Genomic DNA, 20,000 nt, shown 5'->3' on the forward strand with positions numbered 1-20,000 from the left:
CTTGCTTATTTTTATAACTTGATCATTACCTTTTTTTTTTTTTATAATTGGGACTTTTTGCCAACAGTTAAAACTGCACCTGCCCCTCGGTCTCCAGATGGCCGGACAACTCGTTTCCAGACTGACTCTGGCCCTGGTCCAGCTGTGGCAGCCGGCAAAGAAAACCTCCCTGTGCTCAACACCAGAATAATCTGCCCAGGTAGTATAGATTCTGAAACATGGTGTATTTGTAAGTATTTCTGTGAACACGAATTAAGTACTCATTTCCATGAACTACAGAAATATGTTCTTAGAGATAAATATCCCTTTGGGAGAATGCTTATCACTCTTATCAACCAGACTGCTCATCTTTAGACTTCTGTGTGTGTGTGTGTGTGTGTGTGTGTGTGTGTGTAAGAATTGTCTAGGAAGCACTCAAATACATGTTTTGGGGGCCTGCTCTGAGAAATTTTAATTCTCTAGTACTTAAGCAGTACTAGGATGCAGCCCAGGAATCTGCATTTATTAAGCACCCAGGGTAAAACTGATCCTCTATTTCACTGCCTGTTAAGTGTCTCCACAGCTTTTCTCTTAGTTGAAAGCCACAAGTCTTTCATTTTTTTGGATAGTAACATTGCTTCATTTTGGAACATCTGAGGCATCTGTACCAGCTCTGCTGAGATGAGTTGCCCTTGGGATTTGGTTAGTACTAGTGGAAACCAAAGAACATATGCAGCAGGGAAAGAGGAAAATATAGATGTCTCAGATGTCTCCTTAAGCACCAGTTGTTTGATTTAGTGAAAACTCTCCAGATCTATTCCAGAGTAGATTGAATCCCAGATTATACCCTGAAAACCAGTTTGTTCTACAAGCTCTTTTTAAAGGTAAATCACAATTCAATAATAATAGTTGGAGACTTTATTATTGCTCTTTCAATAGTGGGTAGAACAACTAGACAAAAATCAACAAGGAAATAAAAAATTTGAAAAACATATAAAACAAGTAGACCTAACAGGTGTCTATAGAACATTCCACCTCACAACAGCAGAATATACGTTCTTGTCTAATGCACATGTAATGTTATCCAGGATAGGTCATATATTAGGCCATAAAATAATTCTCAGTAAATTTAAAAGGATTGAAATTATACAAAGGAATATGACCACAATGGAATGAATTTAGAAATCCATAGCAAAAGGAAATTTTGGAAGTGTACAAATATTTGGAAATATGTGGGTCAAAAAAAAAATCACAAGAGAATTTCTAAATCCTTTGGTATGAATGAAAACAAAGATACACCATACTGGAACTTACTTGATGCAGCTAAGGAAGTGCTTGGAGCGAAATCTATAGTTGTAAATGCCTATATTAAAGAGGTAGAAAGATCTCAAAACCTAGTTCTCCACCTTAATAAGCTGGAAAAAGAAGAGCAAATATACCCAAAGCAATCAGAAATAAATGACATAGAGAATAGAAAACAATACAGTAAATCAATGAAACCAAAAGTTGGTTCTGTGGACAGTTTAACAAATTGACAAGCCTTTAGCTAGAGTGACTGAGAACATAAAAGAGAAGATTTGAATTACTGAAATCAGGAATGAAAGAAGACAGACATCACTAACCACCTTACAGATACAGAAGGGATTATAAGGGGAAACTATCAAATATTACATGCCAACAAATTAGATGACTTCAACGAAATGGACTAACTCTTAGAAACATGTAAACTATTGAAACTGATTCAAGAATAGAAAATCCAACTAGACCTATAACAAAACTTTGTGCAGAGAAAAGGCCAGTTCCAATTTGCTTCACTAATGAATTCTGCCAGTTGTTTAAAGAAGAATTAGCATTAATGCTTCAGAAACTCTCCCAAAAACTAGAAGAGGAAGGAACACTTCCCACCTCACTTATGAGGCCAATATTACCCTGGCACCAAACTAGTTAAAAGTGTTCAATATCACTAATCATCAAGGAAATACCAATTAAAAACTATAATGAGCTGTCACTTTATACCACTCAGGATGATTATTATAAAAAAAATCAAAAGGGAGGGTTGGGGAGGATGTGAGAAATTGGAAACCTTGTATACTGCTGGTAGGAATGCAAAATGGTGTGTCTGCCATGGAAAACAGTACAGAGGTTCCTCAAAACTAAAACTAGGACTACTATATGATCCCGCAATTCTACTCTGGGTATTTATCGAAAGAACTGAAATCAGAATTTTGAAGAGATACTAGCACTCCCACTCCCATGTTTACTGCAGCATTATTCACAATAGCCAGGACATGTTAGCAACCTAAATGTCCTAAATGTCCATTGAGGGATGAATGGATAAGGAAAATATGGTATATACATACAATGGAATATTATTCAGCTTTAAAAAAAATCTGCAATTTATCATAACGTGGATGAACCTGGAGGACATTATGATAAGAGAATTAATCCAGTTGCAAAAGAACAAGTACTAGATGATTTTGCTTATATGACGTATCTAAAATAGTCAAATTCATAAAATCATAGAGTAGAATGGTGGTTTCCAGCATCTGGAGGGAGGAGGAAATGGGGAATTGCTAGTCAACATGCATAAATTTTCAGTTAAGGGGAATAAGTTCTAAAGATCTGCTGTCCAACATTGTTCCCATAGTTAACATACTGCCTTTACATTTAAAAATTTGTTAAGAGGGTAGATCTCATGTTAAGTGTTCTGAAGTTTTCACAGTAAAATAAAGAAAAAGTTGAAAAACAAAACAAAAGACCCTACCCCTAAGTCCTGGGCTCACCTGACTAAGTCATTTTCCTTTTCTAATCGTTGGCTGGTAAGCTCTTGTCATTGGTCTACCTCTTTAATGATCTTTAAATTAACTCATTTTACATTTTGCTTAGCTTTTCTATTTGCCCTCAAAGTAAGGTGAGATAGTTGGTCTGATGAACTGATAATCTGCCATCATCCAAAATACATTTAGTTTGTGCAAATTGTAGGTTGTGTGGCTTTCTGTAAAACTTTGTTTTTGGTGCCTGTTTCGGGGTGCCTAGGTGGCTCAGTTGAATGTCCAACTCTTGATTTTGGCTTAGGTCATGATCTTAGGGTTGTGATATGGAGCCTTGCATTGGGCTCCATAGATGGGCCCTCCCCCCCCACATGTTCTCTCTAGTCTAAATATACAAAAAAACAAAAACTTTGTTCTCTGAAAAATCAAACTGAAAGAAAGAAAGGAAGGAAGGAAGGAAGAAAAGGAAGGAAGGAAGGAAAAAGAGAAAAAAAGAAAGAAAAAAAAGAAAGAAAGAAAGAGAAAGAGAAAGAAGAAGAAAGAAAGAGAAGAAAGAAAAAGAGAAGAAAGAAAAGAAAAGAAAAAAAGAAAAGAAAAGAAAAAAAGAAAAGAAAAGAAAAGAAAAAGACAATGCACAGGACAGGAGAAAATAGTTGTAAATAGTTACCTGATAAGGAACTAGTATTCAGAATATATAAAGAACTCTTAAAATTCAACAATGAAAAGACGAATACCTCAATTTAAAAATGGGCAAAGGATCTGAGTAGACACTTCTCCAGAAAGATATACAAATGGCCAATAAGCACAGGAAAAGATGCTCACCATCATTCATCATCAGAGTAATGCAAATCAAAACCACAATGAGATACCACTTTACCTTACCGGAATGGCTATGATCAAAAAAGACAGATAATAACAAATATTGTCAAGGGCATGGAAAAATTGCAACTTTCATACATTGCTGATCAGAATATAAAATGGTATAGCCATTTTGAAGAAGTTTGGCAGTTTCTCAAAGAATTAAACACAGGGTTAACATATAACCCAGAAACCAACTGCTAGTTTATAGATCCATGAGAATTAAAAATATATGTCTACACAAAACCTTGTACGTGACTTTATAGCCACATTCATAATAGCAAAATAGAAGAAACAACCCAAATAATCACCAGTTGATGAATGGAAAAACAAAATGAGCAATATCCATACAGTGGACTATTATTTAGCCATTTAAAAGAGCAAAGTGCCGATAACTGCTACAACATGATTACCTCTGAACGTGTTATGCCAAGTGAAAGAAGCTTGAGAAAAAAGCCACATATTATGTGATTAGATTTATATGAAATGTACAGAGTAGTCATATCTGTAAAGAAAGAAAGTAGGTTAGTGGTTTCCAGGGTCTGGGGATGTGGGGAATGGAGGGAAAGGAAAATGATTACTAACGGGAATAGGATTTCTTTTGGGGGCTAATAAAAAAAAATGTCCTAAATTAGGTGATAGTGATCATTGCACACTTTGTGTATATGCTACAAACAACTGAATTATACACTCACTTAAAAGGTGAATCTTATGGTATGTGAATTGTATCTTAATGAAATACTAAAATAATAAAGGATAAATCCAGAACAGGCCTGGGGGACTCCATGTCTAGAGGTTATATCTCTATTTAAAACTGGAATAGTGGGTTGACCTTCTTGGCTTAAAGCTGTGAATGTGGCTAACCTTAAAACATTTTAGAAAATATACTTTTGGGAGACCTGGGTGGAGCAGTCAGGCATCCAACTCTTGGTTTTGGTTCAGGGCGTGATCTCAGGGTCGTGGGATCGAGCCCCAGGATAGGCTCCATGCCTAGTGCAGAATCTCCTTGGGACTCTTTCTCCCTCTCCCCTGCCCCTTCCCCATGTGCTCTCTCTGTTTCTAAAATAAATGAAAATAAAAGCTTTTAAAACAGAAAATATTATACTTTTCCATAGGGCAGCTGGAGTCTGATTCTTCACTTCTGCAAACTGTTCTAATTCTCACCAGAATGGTAGTTTTGTGTGTGTGTTTTTTTTTTTTTAAGATTTTATTTATTTATTCATGAGAATAATAAATGAGAGACACACAGAGAGGCAGAGACATAGGCAGAGGGAGAAGCAGGCTTCCTGCAGGGACCCTGATACAGGACTCAATCCCAGGACCCTGGGATCATGCCCTGAGCCAAAGGTAGACACGCTCAACCGCTGAGCCATCCAGGTGTCCCCAGAATGGTGGTTTTGTTAGCCATTAAAAAGAGCTGTTTTGTTTACTTATTCAGACATAAAAGAAACTGGCATAACTAAGTATGCCATAGCCTATTCAACACTATGAAACTAAATGAAAGAATAAAATTCATCTTGACGACTTGATACCCAGCTAAACTTTGTAGCTAAAATAATAAATAATAATCTTCTAAGAAGAGCATACAGTTGAGGAAAGGAATGTTTGCTCAAGAAGGACTTTTTTCCTAATTTCCAAGTGTTTCTCAATTCCATGACACATTTTTCTTCACTCCTCTTTCCTTTTGTGTTTGTTCCCTTAGGCCCCTATTACTTTGTCTTCTTTCCAGAGTTTAATGCTTCTAGCCTCAATAATCGGTTGGGTAGATCATAAAATTAATTAACTTTGAATATTGTAACTACCTAGTAGAAAGCTAACTAGTTGTTGAAATAAATTTGAAGTTTTACATTTTCAGAGGTAAGATAAATGCTTCATTTTTTATGTTCAATATTGTATTCTTCTAAAATTCATAAATACCTGTGTTTAATATTTTCATTGTTATTCTTGATACCGACACTGAGTTTTCACCTAGTGTATCCAGTAAGTTTTTTTCCAAAGATTTTGTTTATTATTTGAGAGAGAGACAGAGAGAGCATGAGGGGGAGACCAGAGAGAAAGGGAGAGGGACAAGCAGACTCCCCACTGAGCAGGGAGCCCAATGCAGGGCTGGATCCCAGGACCCTGAGATCATGACCTAAGTGAAAGTCAGATGCTTAATCGTCTGAGCTACTCAGACACCCTTCTGTTAATATTTTTTGGGGGGTTTTCTGGGTTTTGTTTGTTTGTTTTTTCTGTTAATATTTTTAATTGAATGTTATCTATGCTTCAAGAGTATGGAAGTGGTAAGTAACTCCATGACATTCTTGGTAATCAGGCTTTATTATGAATTCCTTACAGACTTACCACCTTATTTGCTTAAAAAAGGAAGTAATATTTACTCGTTGAAGTTATAGAATCATCAGAATGGTAAATGAGAAACTGTCACAAAGAGACTCTTATTTGGGTCTTAATCTGCTGCATTTTTTATAACAACCTATAGATCCTAAGAAGCATCAAAACTCTTGTAACTACCAATGACATAGTTCTTAGTTTTGACTAAGGGAAAGAGCAGACACTGAAAACCATGCTTTGGGGCAAAGTGTCTGAGATTGGGGCTGAAAACAATGCACTGGCTCTTTCTCTGTCTTTTTTCTTAACATGTGATCCTCTGTGTATTTATTTTTCTGGCCAGGTTTAAGAGCAGGACTCGCTGCCTCGATTGCTGGGAGTTCTATTATCAACAAAATGTTGCTAGCAAATATTGATCCTTTTGGTGCAACGCCATTTATTGACCCAGACCCAGATTCAGTGTAAGAAAATACTTTTCTAAATACCTTGTTTTGGCTTTTCTAGTTTCTACTTTATACTAATGGTAACATTGTCAATGCCTTACAAGAAATATGGTTCCCCATACAAAAGGTGTCATCAGAAAATTGCAAAAGTTGGTAATGATGAGTACATTGGTGCACTTGAAACCCAGTGGTTTTCAGGATCTGTTCCTGAGCTAGGCCCTGTCCGGCCCATTGTGTGTGATAACAGCCCTCTGGCAAAATGAGGCATAGCTGTGTTCACTCTCCCCTGGAATGCTGTATTCATCGACACCTTCATAGCCATACTTTTGCTCTTCCATTTTCCCCCCTTTCTTCTCAGGCTTGACAAATCTCTCATCTTTCCCCATCCAGTTTCTAGGTTTACTTATTTCAGGAAGCTTCTGGCCCACATTGATCTCTTCCCTTCTTAAAACTACAGGGTTTTTTTGTTTTTTGTTTTTTGTTTTTGACAGTTCCATATGAACTCTTACTTACATATTTAATTTTGCTTTTGTTATATCTCGTATCTCATTTCTCTGATGACACTCCTCAGAGACAGTACCATATTTTTAACTTCTTTGTACTTTCCAAAGCACCCAGAGGAGTGGACTGGACCTAGTCATTTTCTGCGCAATAAATATTTATCCATTGATAAGAGTACAAGTGAAGAAGACTTTCTAGTGGTCAGAAAAAGAGCATTGGCACTTGACTGTAAGGTCTTCCCATTTGTGTGTGTAGTGAGGGGCTTATGTAGGAAGTAGGACTAAGGTTTTATTACAATTAATAGAAAAGCATTACCATGACTCTGTCTCCGCTTTGCTTTACTGACTATCCCTTTATATCATATGTACCAAAAATGACATATATGTACTGGGCTTGTGTGCATGGCATATGAACAGGAATAAATTTTATCTCATCTATAAGGCATAGAAATTTAAATGCTTTTAAGCACCATTTTGTGTGCAAATAGTAATTGTTGTTATGAATATGAAGACTTTTATATACTTTTCTTTATTATCACAGAGATGGATATTCAGAAAAATGTGTCATGAACAATTACTTTGGGATTGGATTAGATGCAAAAATTTCATTAGAATTTAATAATAAGAGAGAAGAGCACCCTGAAAAATGCAGGTAATTTTGGTAATAGTAATAATGTTATTACATGAAGGTAATTTCACTTTAATTTCATTTATTAGCTCTTTTGCTCGCTCTGCCTTTAAAGAGTAAATCAATAATAGCTATTGATTGAATTGTCTGCCAATATTTATTTCAGGAGCCGAACTAAAAACTTGATGTGGTATGGAGTCCTTGGAACCCGGGAGTTATTACAGAGATCGTATAAGAATTTAGAACAGAGGGTTCAACTTGAGGTAAATTCATCTCGAAGTCAAGATATTTCAGATTATCTTTTTTTTTTTTAATTTCAGATGATCTTACTTAGAAAAATAATTTTTTGTATGTAGAGCTAATTTGTAGAGCCTCAATGCCTCTTTAAGTGTTTGAACTCAATGGTAATTATCAACTTTATATGGTAAATTATCAACTTTATATAAACGATGGCATAAACATTGGATATGAACAACACAATTCATTAGCAGTATCATTAGCTCCAGAAATTTGGATGGTTCTGTGGTATCATGGTGCTCTATGAGAAGGTAGAGCTATGGGAGGACATTTATAGGAGAGCATTAGGAATGAATTCTCACAAATTCTCTCATTTAAGTTTACAAATTCTGACCCAATTTTATAATGCCTGAGGTTTCACAAATCCCTGAAAACATTCATAGTAAACAGACTCTTAATTTAGATGTATATTTATTCCAATTATTTCTAACAATAGTAAAATTAAAAGAGATTTACATTTTTAGTAGCTTTTACTAATTTAAAGGGGAAATTAAGGACAGCAAAAGGTATTTAATCTTTTCCACTAACCGGAAAAAGAAGGTTGGGGACATGGCTCTGAAAAGTCTACTAACTTCTGTGAATTTTATTTTCTTTCACCCTTGGTCCAGTATTCACAGTTTATGCTAATAAACATGTCTTTCTATCTTGTATCTTTTTATAACCAGATATTTTAAATTAAGGTGTGGCCTATGTTCAGAAAAGTGTGCAAATCTTAAGTCTATAGCTCATAGAATTAAACAGAACATTATTATTTTAGGTGTTATCTTAACACTGGAATGTGGGCTACAGAAGTGCCTGGCTCATTCATTATCAACTAAATGGCCTAGTAAAAATAAACTCATTATACCTTCCACTCTAGAGCACAGCCACATGATCAGCTGGTTTCATTTATCATTGCTATGAAATTAAGATGGATGTTACTGGCATTTTTTCCATCTCCTTTAAGTTAGTTATATGACTTAAACAGCTTGTTCTAAAGCACACGAAGATACCCATTCAATTTATTGGATTCAGAAAAAGTTTATTATTCTACTAAAAATGTTTGTTCATTTTATTTATTTATTTATTTAAAATGATTTTATTTATTTGAGAGAGAGCATGAGTGGGAGTGGGAGGGGGAATGAGAGAAGCAGACTCCCCACTGACAGGGAGTTCAACATGGGGCTCGATTGATCCTAGGACCCTGGGATCATGACCCAAGTTGAAGGCAGATGCTCAACCAACTGAGCCACCCAGGGACTCAGTGTTTGCTCATTTTAACAAATAGACATTGAGCACTAACTGTGTACCAGAAATGGCCCTAGATGCTGGGATACTATATCTATACTCTTGAATGTATTTCTATGAAAAAGAAAATAAAATGTAAAAAATGCATGTAGGAATACAATCAAGTATAAAATATTCTCAGTTATTTAAAATGTTTGAAAAGGGAATTGAAATTGGATTTTCATTTGTTCTAAAAATTGGAGATCATTTCGATTGGGCAGTAAATGAAAGTTTTATGAAGTTTTATTAATTACTTTTATTGTAAGAATTAATGAAAATATCTATCATAAGTATGACACTGCAAGCTCTTCTCTTTTAAAACAAAGGACTAAACCTTCTATTCAGTAAGAATTTACTTACATGTCATGTATAATTACTCACCAGCTGTATGATATTTTTTCCCTATTTAAAAGTTAATTTTAATTTCCATTTAAGTGATTAAGTAGAAGACACAGAGTTTAAGAAGTATCTTCCTGATATTCCTGACATGCATGGTTTTTCTTTCTTTGGTTTTGGTTCTGACTACTTGAGAAACTCAGCTTTGACTCTGACCAGCCACTGGTAGATGAGGTGGCTAGGACCCAGAGACCCTCCCTGAACCTGTTTTCAAAAAAAAATGCTTAACATAAGCACTAAGATGACTATAATACAAGTGAGAATAGCGGGACGCCTGGGTGGCTCAGTTGTTGAGCATCTGCCTTTGGCTCGGGATGAGATCCTGAGGTCCTGGGATGGAGTCCCACACCGGGCTCCCCGTAGGGAGCCTGCTCCTCCCTCTGCCTATGTCTCTGCCTCTCTCTGTGTGTCTCCTACGAATAGATAAATAAAACCTTAAAAAAAAAAAAAAAAAAGCAAGTGAGAATAGTATAAGTGACCTGGAAAAGACTCCAGAAAAGTACTGCCTGGGATCCCTGGGTGGCTCGGTGGTTCAGGGCCTGCCTTTGACCCAGGGCGTGATCCTGGAGTCCCAGGATTGAGTCCCACGTCAGTCTCCCTACATGGAGCCTGCTTCTCCCTCTGCCTCTGTCTTTGCCTCTCTCACTCTCTCTGTGTCTATCATGAATAAATAAATAAAATCTTTTAAAAAAAAAAAAAGAAAAGTACTGCCTGATTTTGGCAGGAAGAAGAGATAAAACATTTTAAGTTAGTTTTCTGTAACAACTTCTGCTATAGTGATTTATATTTTAAAAGATAAAGGTAATCTGTAGGAATATATCTACAGGAGAGCAAGCATGACCACTTCCCTCCAGCACCCTCTGTCTTTGGTATATTGTAGTGGCTTCCCAACTAGCAGGTTTGCTCTTTAAAAAAAAAAAAAAAAAAAAAAAGATTTTTATTTATTCATTCATGAGAGACAGAGAGAGAGAGAGAGAGAGAGAGAGAGAGAGAGAGAGAGGAAGAGAGAAGGCTCCATCCAGGGAGGCCAACGTGGGACTCGATCCTGGGTTTCCAGGATCCCACCCTGGGCCGAAGGTGGCGCTAAACCGCTGAGCCACAGGGGCTGCCCAAGTTTGCTCTTTTTATCTAACCTCTAAGCTTTTACCTTGCAGTGTGATGGGCAGTATATTCCTCTCCCCAGTCTGCAAGGAATAGCAGTGTTGAACATTCCCAGCTATGCAGGAGGCACTAACTTTTGGGGTGGAACTAAGGAGGATGATGTAAGTATTTTCTTGTGCCTTCCAGATTCCAGAGGCTGCCCACATTTCTTGGCTCGTGGCCCCTTCCTTGGTCGCCAAAGCCCACAAGGGCAGGCTGAGAGTCTGCCCTTTCTGACCTCCTACTGCCTTTCTCTTCCACTTTCAATGACTTTTGTGATTACATTGAAGAGTATGTATCATCCCACTGCATCATCCAGGATAATCTTCCCTTCTCAAGGTCCCTCCTATAAAAGTCTGTTTTGCCATGTAAAGTGACATTCACAACTTCCCCAGGTTGGACATGGACATTCTGAGGATGAGAAGGTGGAGGGACCTTATTCCGCTTACCAAAATACCTTTTCTACTTTTAACTTTCTAAATTTATGTGGCTATTATTTTTATTTTTAGAAATGTTAAGAGGGTCCATTTGGCCTTTGATGTTTAGGGCTATGTTTAGGCAGGAGAGTCTAAAAAGAAGAAAACACACCTAACAAATGTAATTAATTAATGCTTTAAAAATAATAAAATGAAAGAGAAGGAACAATTATTAAGATATACATCACAATAAAGAGGGGTCATCACAGTCTTTGAAGAATCACATGTATGGAACGATAGCCCCTTTTATTTGAGGTTTATAATATAAGAGTTCTCACTGACCCATTTTTGCACGGCTCTTAAATGTGCTGACAGGGATTAAAGTATAAAATAAATTGGAATGTACTTTGATTTTCATTATATGATTATATTCCAATCCTGTTGAACTATAAAGTTTACATTAGCTGTTAATTTTTTTGTCAGCCTGTAACTACTCTTAAATATTTTAAAGGGAAGAAATCAGTGAGATAAAGATAAATAAAGCTCACGACGCCCACTAGGTAATCAGATAGTGTTCTGAGAACTTCATATTCATTATTAACAACCACAGTTTTTATCTAAATTTTACCAATGAAGAAACTGACACTAAATTCACACAGGAAGTAGCAGAGACAGGATTTAAAACCATGCAGCCTGCTAACAAAAATGATAAGGAATCATCAAGGTTTGCAAATTCATATCCTGATATTTTCAACGGAAGTTTTGCTTAGGATACTACTTTATGCTGAATAAATTTTTTTCAGAGGCATAATTGTGTATCCTATACTCAAAGGGAGAATAAAAGGAACAAATTATTACAGCCAGAAGTTCAATTGTTTGATTAAATTAACTTTGTGAAAATGCACTTAACATCAAAACAAAGTAAGCCTGCGTTATTTTTATTCTTTGAGATGTCTGTCGCCATCTTCTCAAATGCCCTAAAAAAGTTGTTGTATTAAGATACAAAGGACATTATACATACATATTGCTTGTAACACATTGGAAGATTACCCTTAGAACATACCAAGGGAACTGGGTATTTTAGGTTTCCTAAAATCACATGCACCATTTTTTCAAGACACCTGAGTTATGTGTGAACAGATATTTAATACACTTTATACCAAGATGGATTATGTATTTATTTTTTTTCCATGATGGATTATTTAGAAATATAATAGTTCACCGGTTCATAGAGTGCTTTATGAGAGACATGAACATTTTATCCATGTGGATTTTAAACCTTTCTTATGAGGTTTGTTTACATTAAATCATCTTCAGTGGGGGTTTTTTTGTCCTTAGATTATCATTTCTTAATAATGTTTGCTTACTTTTCTCCTTACTATTTTCATAAGTTTTTTTTTTAATATGTATACTGCTGAGTTTTACGTTGCTGATGTATCACTACATCTAAACCTTAACCTATCAGGGGAACTGTAATAATGTAGTTTTTCCTTTCAGATATTTGCTGCACCATCATTTGATGACAAGATCCTGGAAGTCGTTGCAATATTTGATAGCATGCAAATGGCAGTTTCAAGGGTCATTAAACTGCAGCATCATCGAATAGCTCAGGTTGGTTTTCTCTGATCAAACCTGACCTCATGACTTAGGCCACTGGGGAAGCTATTCCAAATGACTCCTACGCTGTCTGTTCATCTATAAGATGTTAACTTTCTTGTCACGTCAGCTGTTACTGTGTCATGAGAAGTGGAAAAACATACATTTCATTCCACGGAATGAAGGCTGAATGCAGATTGAGTATCAGTTTCTCAAGACAATTCGTTCTCTAAAATAACTTGTTTTATTTCAGTGCCGTACAGTAAAAATCACTATATTTGGTGATGAGGGCGTCCCAGTGCAGGTGGATGGTGAAGCATGGGTTCAGCCTCCAGGAATTATCAAAATTGTGCACAAAAACAGAGCTCAGATGCTAACAAGGGACAGGGTATGTAAAAAAAAAATTCTTCTAGATTTTTATCAAGCCTTTTAACAATATTAAATTGTGAGGGGTGCCTGGGTGGCTGTGTCGATTAAGTGTCTGACTCTTGATCTCAGCTCAGGTCTTGATCTCAGGGTCATGAGTTCAAACCTGGAGTTGGGCTCCATGCTGGATGTGGAGTCTACTTGAAGAAAGTGGTTAGGAAGAATAGAAACCAAGGAAAAATATTTAAATTGTCTCTGTCTCTCTCTCTTTTTTAAAATGATTTTATTTATTTATTCATGAGAGACACAGAGAGAGAGGCAGAGACAGACAGCGGGAGAAGCAGGCTCTTCACAGGGAGCCTGATGTGGGACTCGATCCCTGGACCCGGGATAATGCCCTGAGCTGAAGGCAGACATTCAACAGCTGAGCCACCCAGGCTTCCCCTAAATTGTCTCTTAATCTGACATTTAGGTCATTGTGGTTTTAAATATGAATAAGTATTTAGTTTTTTTAAAAAGTGAATAGAGGGGTGCCTCTACCTCTCAGGTCATGGTCCCAGGGTCCTGAGATCGAGCCCCCCATAGGGGCTCCCAGCTCAGCGGGGAGTCTGCTTCTCCCTCTCCCTCTCCACCCACCCTCTCCCCTCTTGTGTGCATGCATGCATGCTCGGTCTCTCTCTCAAATAAATACAATGTTTAAAAAAAAAAAGTTAATAGATGACTCGGGGCACCTGGGTGACTTATTTGGTTAAGCAACTGACTCTTGATTTTGGCCTAAGTCATGATCTCAGGGTTGTGAGATCAAGCTTCCCATATGGCTCCCTGCTCAGCCTCCTAGGATTCTCTCTCTTTCTCTCCCTCTCCTTCTCCCTCAACCCTGGCTCATATGTGCATATGTGTGCATTCTCTCTGTCTCAAAAAAAAAAAGTTAACAGACTATATTTTTATTATTTTTTTAGATTCACTGAGAAATTGAGCAGAAAATATAGAGAATTCTAATTGTATTCCCACATACCTCCTTACCTCACTGACATACAGTCCCTTATTATTAATATCTTGTATCAGTGTGGTACATTTATTATAGTTGATGAGCCAATATTGATTATTAAAGTTCATAGTTTACTCTTCATGTTGTACATTTTATGGTTTTTGAGAAATATATGATCACTTCTATCCACCATCATAGTATCGTACAGGATAGTTTCACTACCCTAAAAGTTTCTTGTGCTCACCCTATCCATCACTCCCTCCCTTATCTCAGCCCATCTTCATAGTTTTACCTTTTCCAGAATATGTTTTAATTAAGGTCATACTTGTAACAAATAAGACTGCCAAAATCCAGCCTGTGTCTTTTATGCACATAAAGTACAGATTGAAGCCTAAATTGGAAGTCCTTTTTGAAACTCTTCAGTGATACACTCCTCATCGCAGATTACATTACTTATCTGTTATGATAACACTGAAAAAGTTTAAAACATCTATTTTGTAATTTACAGTTCCGTTAATGAAACTCTAGATTGGGAAAAAAGCAATAGTTTCAAAGTCATTCGTGTAACACCTAAATACACACTTGTGTGGGTCTCAGAGCTCCAAACTAACAATTCCTTTCAATATTGATCTTAAATAGGCTTTTGAAAGCACTCTGAAATCTTGGGAAGATAAACAGAAGTGTGATTCCGGTAAGCCAGTTCTTCGAACCCATTTGTACATCCAGCATGCCGTTGACCTGGCAACAGAAGAGGTGTCCCAGATGCAGCTATGCTCCCAGGCTGCAGAGGAGCTCATTACTAGGTATGGTGGTCCTGCATGCTCTAGGTGAGGAGAACTCTGGCTTGGCCAATTTTGTTTTTTAGTTTTGATACATAATTTTAGCTGTTTGGGGGTATCTAAAAGAGATGCATTTACCCTCCTTTCTCATTTGCTGCCTCATTTTTGCCTCAGGTAAACCCTCTCCAACACACACACACACACACACACACACACACACACACACACACCCCGCTACCTGTGTTCTCTGCAGAACAGACACCTTGGACTTCCTGAAACACAGTGGAAAGCTAGCCTAACTTACCAGTGCTCTTTCTGTTATTGTTGATTTCCCCAGTTTTACACAATCTTTACACTCTACTACTTACTTATATATTACTTTACAATTATTGATTAAATGCTTATGGAATGTAGAAGGAAACATAAACATTAACCCTGCTTCCATAGAAATTCGGGTGGGGGGTGGGGGAGTGGGGAAAAGCCTGAGAATCAGTTTCCAAAGACGTATCCAGAGATTGGGAGACCACCTAGGAATTAATTTTAGTAGACAAAAGGGAAGAGATGAAAACAAAAGTTCCGGGAGTGTAAAACAGCTAAAAATCACTATGACCAGGAGTGAATTTTATTGGGGGAAGGGAAGGGAACCATGGAAAAATTTCTTATCCCCTCTTCTCTACCAAATGGGGATATTATGAGCTAACTTTGCAGGTCAATGTGAAGGCTGAGACCCACCAAGTAAAGAGCTTATTAGCACATCATATCTGGCATATTTGCTGTTCTGTGAATGGTAGCTATTATATTCTTACCACATCTTCATCTGGTCACTGATAAAAATGTTGTGAAAAAAAAGAAGGAAAACAAAGCTCTTTAAATATTTGTGGGAAAGCTAGAATGCACTAGCTGCTAGAGATATAAGAGAAAAGATATGAACTCCCTACTGCTAGAGACCAACATTCAGAATTAGAATAAAGTATGATAACTGCAAGGTATTGAGTAGCTTAGAAGCAAGGTAAGAGAAAACGAATATTTAGTTAGCTAAATGCACAGAGAACTTCATTATTCTATATCTCAGTTTCTTACCCACAAAGAACTTCATTTTAGGGTATTACAAACCACTTCTCTGGAGTCCAATTTACAGTAGGGTTTTTTTTGCTTCTTTTCCAGATTTACTGAGGAATAATTGACAAGTAAAATCATTTATATATAAAAGGTGTACACATGATAATTTGATACATGTATACATTGTAAAGCAATTACCATAATCAAGCTAATTAACAAATTATGGCTAATAGTATGGAGGTCTTTCAGAAAATTAAAAATAGAACTGAAACAATTTCTTGAAACCAAAATATACTTTCTGTATTATCTCCTTTGAAATCAAATATACTTTCTGAAATAACTTCCTGTCAACTAACCAAATAACCTTATCAGAAAAAGGAAAGTGAAGGAAGGTTGGCCAGACTTGCTTTTGGTCAACCTAATTTGGTTCCTCATATGTTTTTTTAAATTTTGCAAAAGATGAAAATCAGGCCCACTCATCAATTTTCAGAACTTACTTATTCAGTATTCAAATAGTTTTGAGTCTGTTCTTCTTCATGCCAACCACCATATTAAGCAGTGGGGAGCCAAAATGGCTGTGTTGTGGTCCTCTCTTCTTAATTTGCTGGCAGGAGAGCAGGAGGGAAAAGTGTGGCCAAAGTGCTATCACAGGCTCAGTGGGGCACTGTGGATACACACAGGAGGCCAAGAAAGTAAGGGAGGGTTGCCTGGAAGAAGTGATCTTCTGCCAAGTCTTGATGGAAGAGGAAGAGAAGGAACATTGGAAACATGGGAACAAGCCTGGGCAGAGGCCCAGAGGAGTGTGAGGGAACAGTACTTTTAGGAAATTTCAGGGAATGGAGGGTGACATGGTATATGTAAGAGAATAGGAAATTGGATGGAGGAGTGAAAAGAGGCCAGGTCTTATCAGGAAGTTTCTGGAAACAATGTGTAGCATCATTTGCAAGACAGCAAAGCAAGAGCAAGGTGAATACTCTTAGAATGGTCCTGACAGGAAACAATGGATTGAGGTATTAGAGATGGAAAGAAGAAGAGAGACTTAAGATAGATTATGATCTAAAATTGCTATATGGCCTGAATTAGGAGAGAGGACGAATGGCTGGATGGATTGTGGAATCTTTGATGGAACCATAAGATTCAGGAGGGAAAGTAGATTTGAGAGGGAAAAATGACAGGGTCTTCCAGAATTTAAACTATATTAGAAATATCCAGAAGGAGGGACGCTTGGATGGCTCAGTCAGTTAAGCATCCGTCTCCTGATTTGGGCTCAGGTCATGATCTCCGGGTCATGAGATGGTGCCCCATGTCCAGCTCCATGTGCAATGGGGAGTCTGCTTGAAGATTCTCTCTCTCCCTCTGCCCCATCACCCCACACTCGCTCACACATGCTCTCTTGGGTGCTCTCTCTGTCAAATAAATAAAATAAAAATTTTTAAAGAAATATCTAAGAGGAAATTTGAGTAGGCAGTTGGAAATATTGATCTGAAATTGGTTCATCTCTTCCTTTTTTCGAAAATTAGAATAACATTTACCCACCTCTATGCTTCTGATAAAGAACCCATTCTTCATGATTTCTCAGAAAAATTGAGATGACATTTGCAAATCCCTTTGTGGCATGGATATCAATAGTCTGATCTTTAAGAATTAAGCTCTTTTCTTTTACTCTTGACTCAACTCTATAAACCCAGTCTCTTCTCTTGTTTTATCCTTTCTAGTGTCTTCTCTTGTTTTACTCTTTCTAGTGTGAAGGTCATTCTCCTCGTAGTTGCCAGAAGCAAAAGATTTGCGTAGTTTTGCCTTCTTGCTCATCTGCAAACTTTATATGGCTTTCTAGCCCTTGGCTGAACTTTTCCTCTTTTTTCTTTGGCCTTAATACCCTCCAGGATCTTGTCTGTTCAGGATATTCTTGAAGGTTTAGATTCCAGAGGACTGTGGTACAACAGGCTTTGGAACTAATAGACATAGATTCAAGTCCTGGCCCTGTTACTTTTTAGCTTTGTATACACACTGACTCTCTGCATGCCCTCAAGGTCTTCATCTATAAAGTGGAGAAAATTAATCACAGCTACTTTTTAAGTTGTGAATATTAAATTAGATAATGCATGTAGAGCACTTAGTGTATAGATGATAAGTATGGCAATGTTCTTCCCCTAATCTGTTTTACATGTTCCTGGTTGAAGTTGCAATGAATAAAAGATTAAATTTCTGCTCCCTACATTTGGGACCTATCTCACTTGCCAGGGATACTTCAAAACGAAATGTTACTATATTTTGTTCTTCTAAATTATACCTCAGTGTGTTTGTCTGTGAGTCTAAGCCTAACTTTTCCCATAAAGATTTTTGGTTTCATATTCCTTATTGCAGTAGGGTTTGAATTTTGTTAAGTCTACCCTTTGTTATTCATAGTTGAGCTGAACTCACTTTTTAAAAAATTCCCTAATTCTTTTTTTGACTTGGCTTAATCCACCATTTCTGTAACTTCAAAGAAATCAGCAATGCTCAAATTTTTTTTTGTTCACCTACCTCATTTTTGCTTTCAGGATCTGTGACGCAGCCACGATCCATTGTCTTTTGGAGCAAGAACTGGCCCATGCCGTAAATGCGTGCTCCCATGCACTGAATAAAGCCAACCCACGGTTCCCAGAGGTGAGGAGCTAATGGTAAATTCTCATTCCACAGATTGTTATGTATTACGCATATATTTCAATGCCAGAAAATGGGCCGTGCCCTTTGAAAAAGCATTAGCCGGTCTATAGGATTGTCTGCCAGAAGCTTATGGTAAATGTGTGGCCACGTTTTTTTTTTTTATTCTTTTCCTGGCGTTTTTTCCATTCCTGCTCTTAAATTTTCTTCATTTTCCCCCCATTTCTCTTTCAATCACTTGTCCTTGCCATCTTCCTTGCACTCGTTCTCCTTTGAGTTACAGTCATTCCTCCCTGTTCGTTCTTTCACCTTCTCCCTGCACTTTGGCGTAGGACAAACCTACATACCACGCATTTTTATTAAAGATGTTCATTCATTGTCGAAGTTCTGTGCAGAAGTTGTCCTCACCTCATGTTGTTCCATTAAACTGGTAAAGTTGGTAAACTTTTTCATGTAGATTCTGGAATCTGTAACTTTTCTTTTTTTTGAATCTGTAACTTTTTTTTTTTTAATTTGTAACTTCTATCATTTTTTTAACATAGAAGTTAGTCAGAGAAGGAAAAGAATACTGTGCTCTTGAAATGCCATACATGGTACAAGTTGTAGCGTAGAGAAAACTTATAGCATTATCATATTCTTTTAATTATTCCGTGGAAGTTACCTAAGTTGATGTACAGATAAATGCTAGTCCTCAAGGTAAAAGCCTAAAAAGCAACCTGATTCATACTTCTGAGAGTGAAAGTCAGGGGATAAAACTGATTATGATCTGATAATGACCTCTTTAAGGCATCGTTTTCTTTGACTTAACTTTTTTTGTGGGAAGATGTATATGTTGCGAGCAGACCCATGTTTGTACGCAGGAGATGTGGTCCTAAGTGTAACCATAGTCAGTGCATTCATTTGGTTCTGCGAGGTAAGGATTAGAAGAAGTAATCATACGAACAAATACGAGGGTGAAATTGTTCAATTGTAATAGAATTTGGGTAGGTTTTTCCAAATATTCATGATGTGAATTTATGGGAAGAATAAAATTTAAAGTATTTGCTGATGATTGAATCCCACCTTCATATAGAACTACTTGTGTTTGATGTGTTGTTTTTTCTTCTAGAGTCTTACGAGAGACACTGCCACTGAAATAGCCATCAATGTGAAGGCACTATATAATGAAACAGAATCTTTGCTAGTTGGCAGGGTTCCTTTGGTAAGGAAGAGATGACTGGTAACACAAGAATGATGATCAATGTGTGGGCCTCACCTTTATTAGGGAACATGCATTCATCAAATTCTAATGCCGAACCTGCCTCTGGCCTCCATCCTTAGAGCTTCCCTTTTACCTGGCTCTTGCCTTCAAGGAAATATATGGCTACCTCGGGGGGTTATGATTCAGGCTAACAGGAGTAGAAGTTTCCATTCACATATGCCAACATGTTTTTATACAGCACTGCTCTCCCCAGTCAGTTTTGAAGAGACTTGAGCCCTTATGAAACGTAGCAGGCATTTCTTGGTACTCATGAATTCATTATTGCAGTAAAATAGAGGAAACCATT

The 20,000-nt window shown here is 37.1% G+C and overlaps 1 protein-coding gene across 10 annotated transcripts in view; it reads left to right on the plus strand.

Annotated features, from left to right (window-relative positions):
• Window positions 1-20,000, plus strand: part of DGKH (diacylglycerol kinase eta) — a 178,879-nt gene that overhangs the window by 136,639 nt on the left and 22,240 nt on the right. For 4 of the 10 annotated variants that reach the window (XM_072782927.1, XM_072782932.1, XM_072782929.1 and 1 more), the window contains 10 exons: window positions 68-199; window positions 6,280-6,397; window positions 7,421-7,531; window positions 7,674-7,770; window positions 10,621-10,728; window positions 12,520-12,633; window positions 12,872-13,006; window positions 14,612-14,799; window positions 18,351-18,456; window positions 19,562-19,654. In XM_072782927.1, the coding sequence (XP_072639028.1) occupies window positions 68-199; window positions 6,280-6,397; window positions 7,421-7,531; window positions 7,674-7,770; window positions 10,621-10,728; window positions 12,520-12,633; window positions 12,872-13,006; window positions 14,612-14,799; window positions 18,351-18,456; window positions 19,562-19,654 (1,202 nt within the window). The remainder of the gene's footprint in view (window positions 1-67; window positions 200-6,279; window positions 6,398-7,420; window positions 7,532-7,673; window positions 7,771-10,620; window positions 10,729-12,519; window positions 12,634-12,871; window positions 13,007-14,611; window positions 14,800-18,350; window positions 18,457-19,561; window positions 19,655-20,000) is intronic. The other 6 variants (XM_072782928.1, XM_072782933.1, XM_072782930.1 and 3 more) reach the window with 3 other exon arrangements.

Source organism: Canis lupus, chromosome 17 (assembly GCF_048164855.1).
Source record: "Canis lupus baileyi chromosome 17, mCanLup2.hap1, whole genome shotgun sequence".
Lineage (NCBI taxonomy): Eukaryota > Metazoa > Chordata > Mammalia > Carnivora > Canidae > Canis > Canis lupus.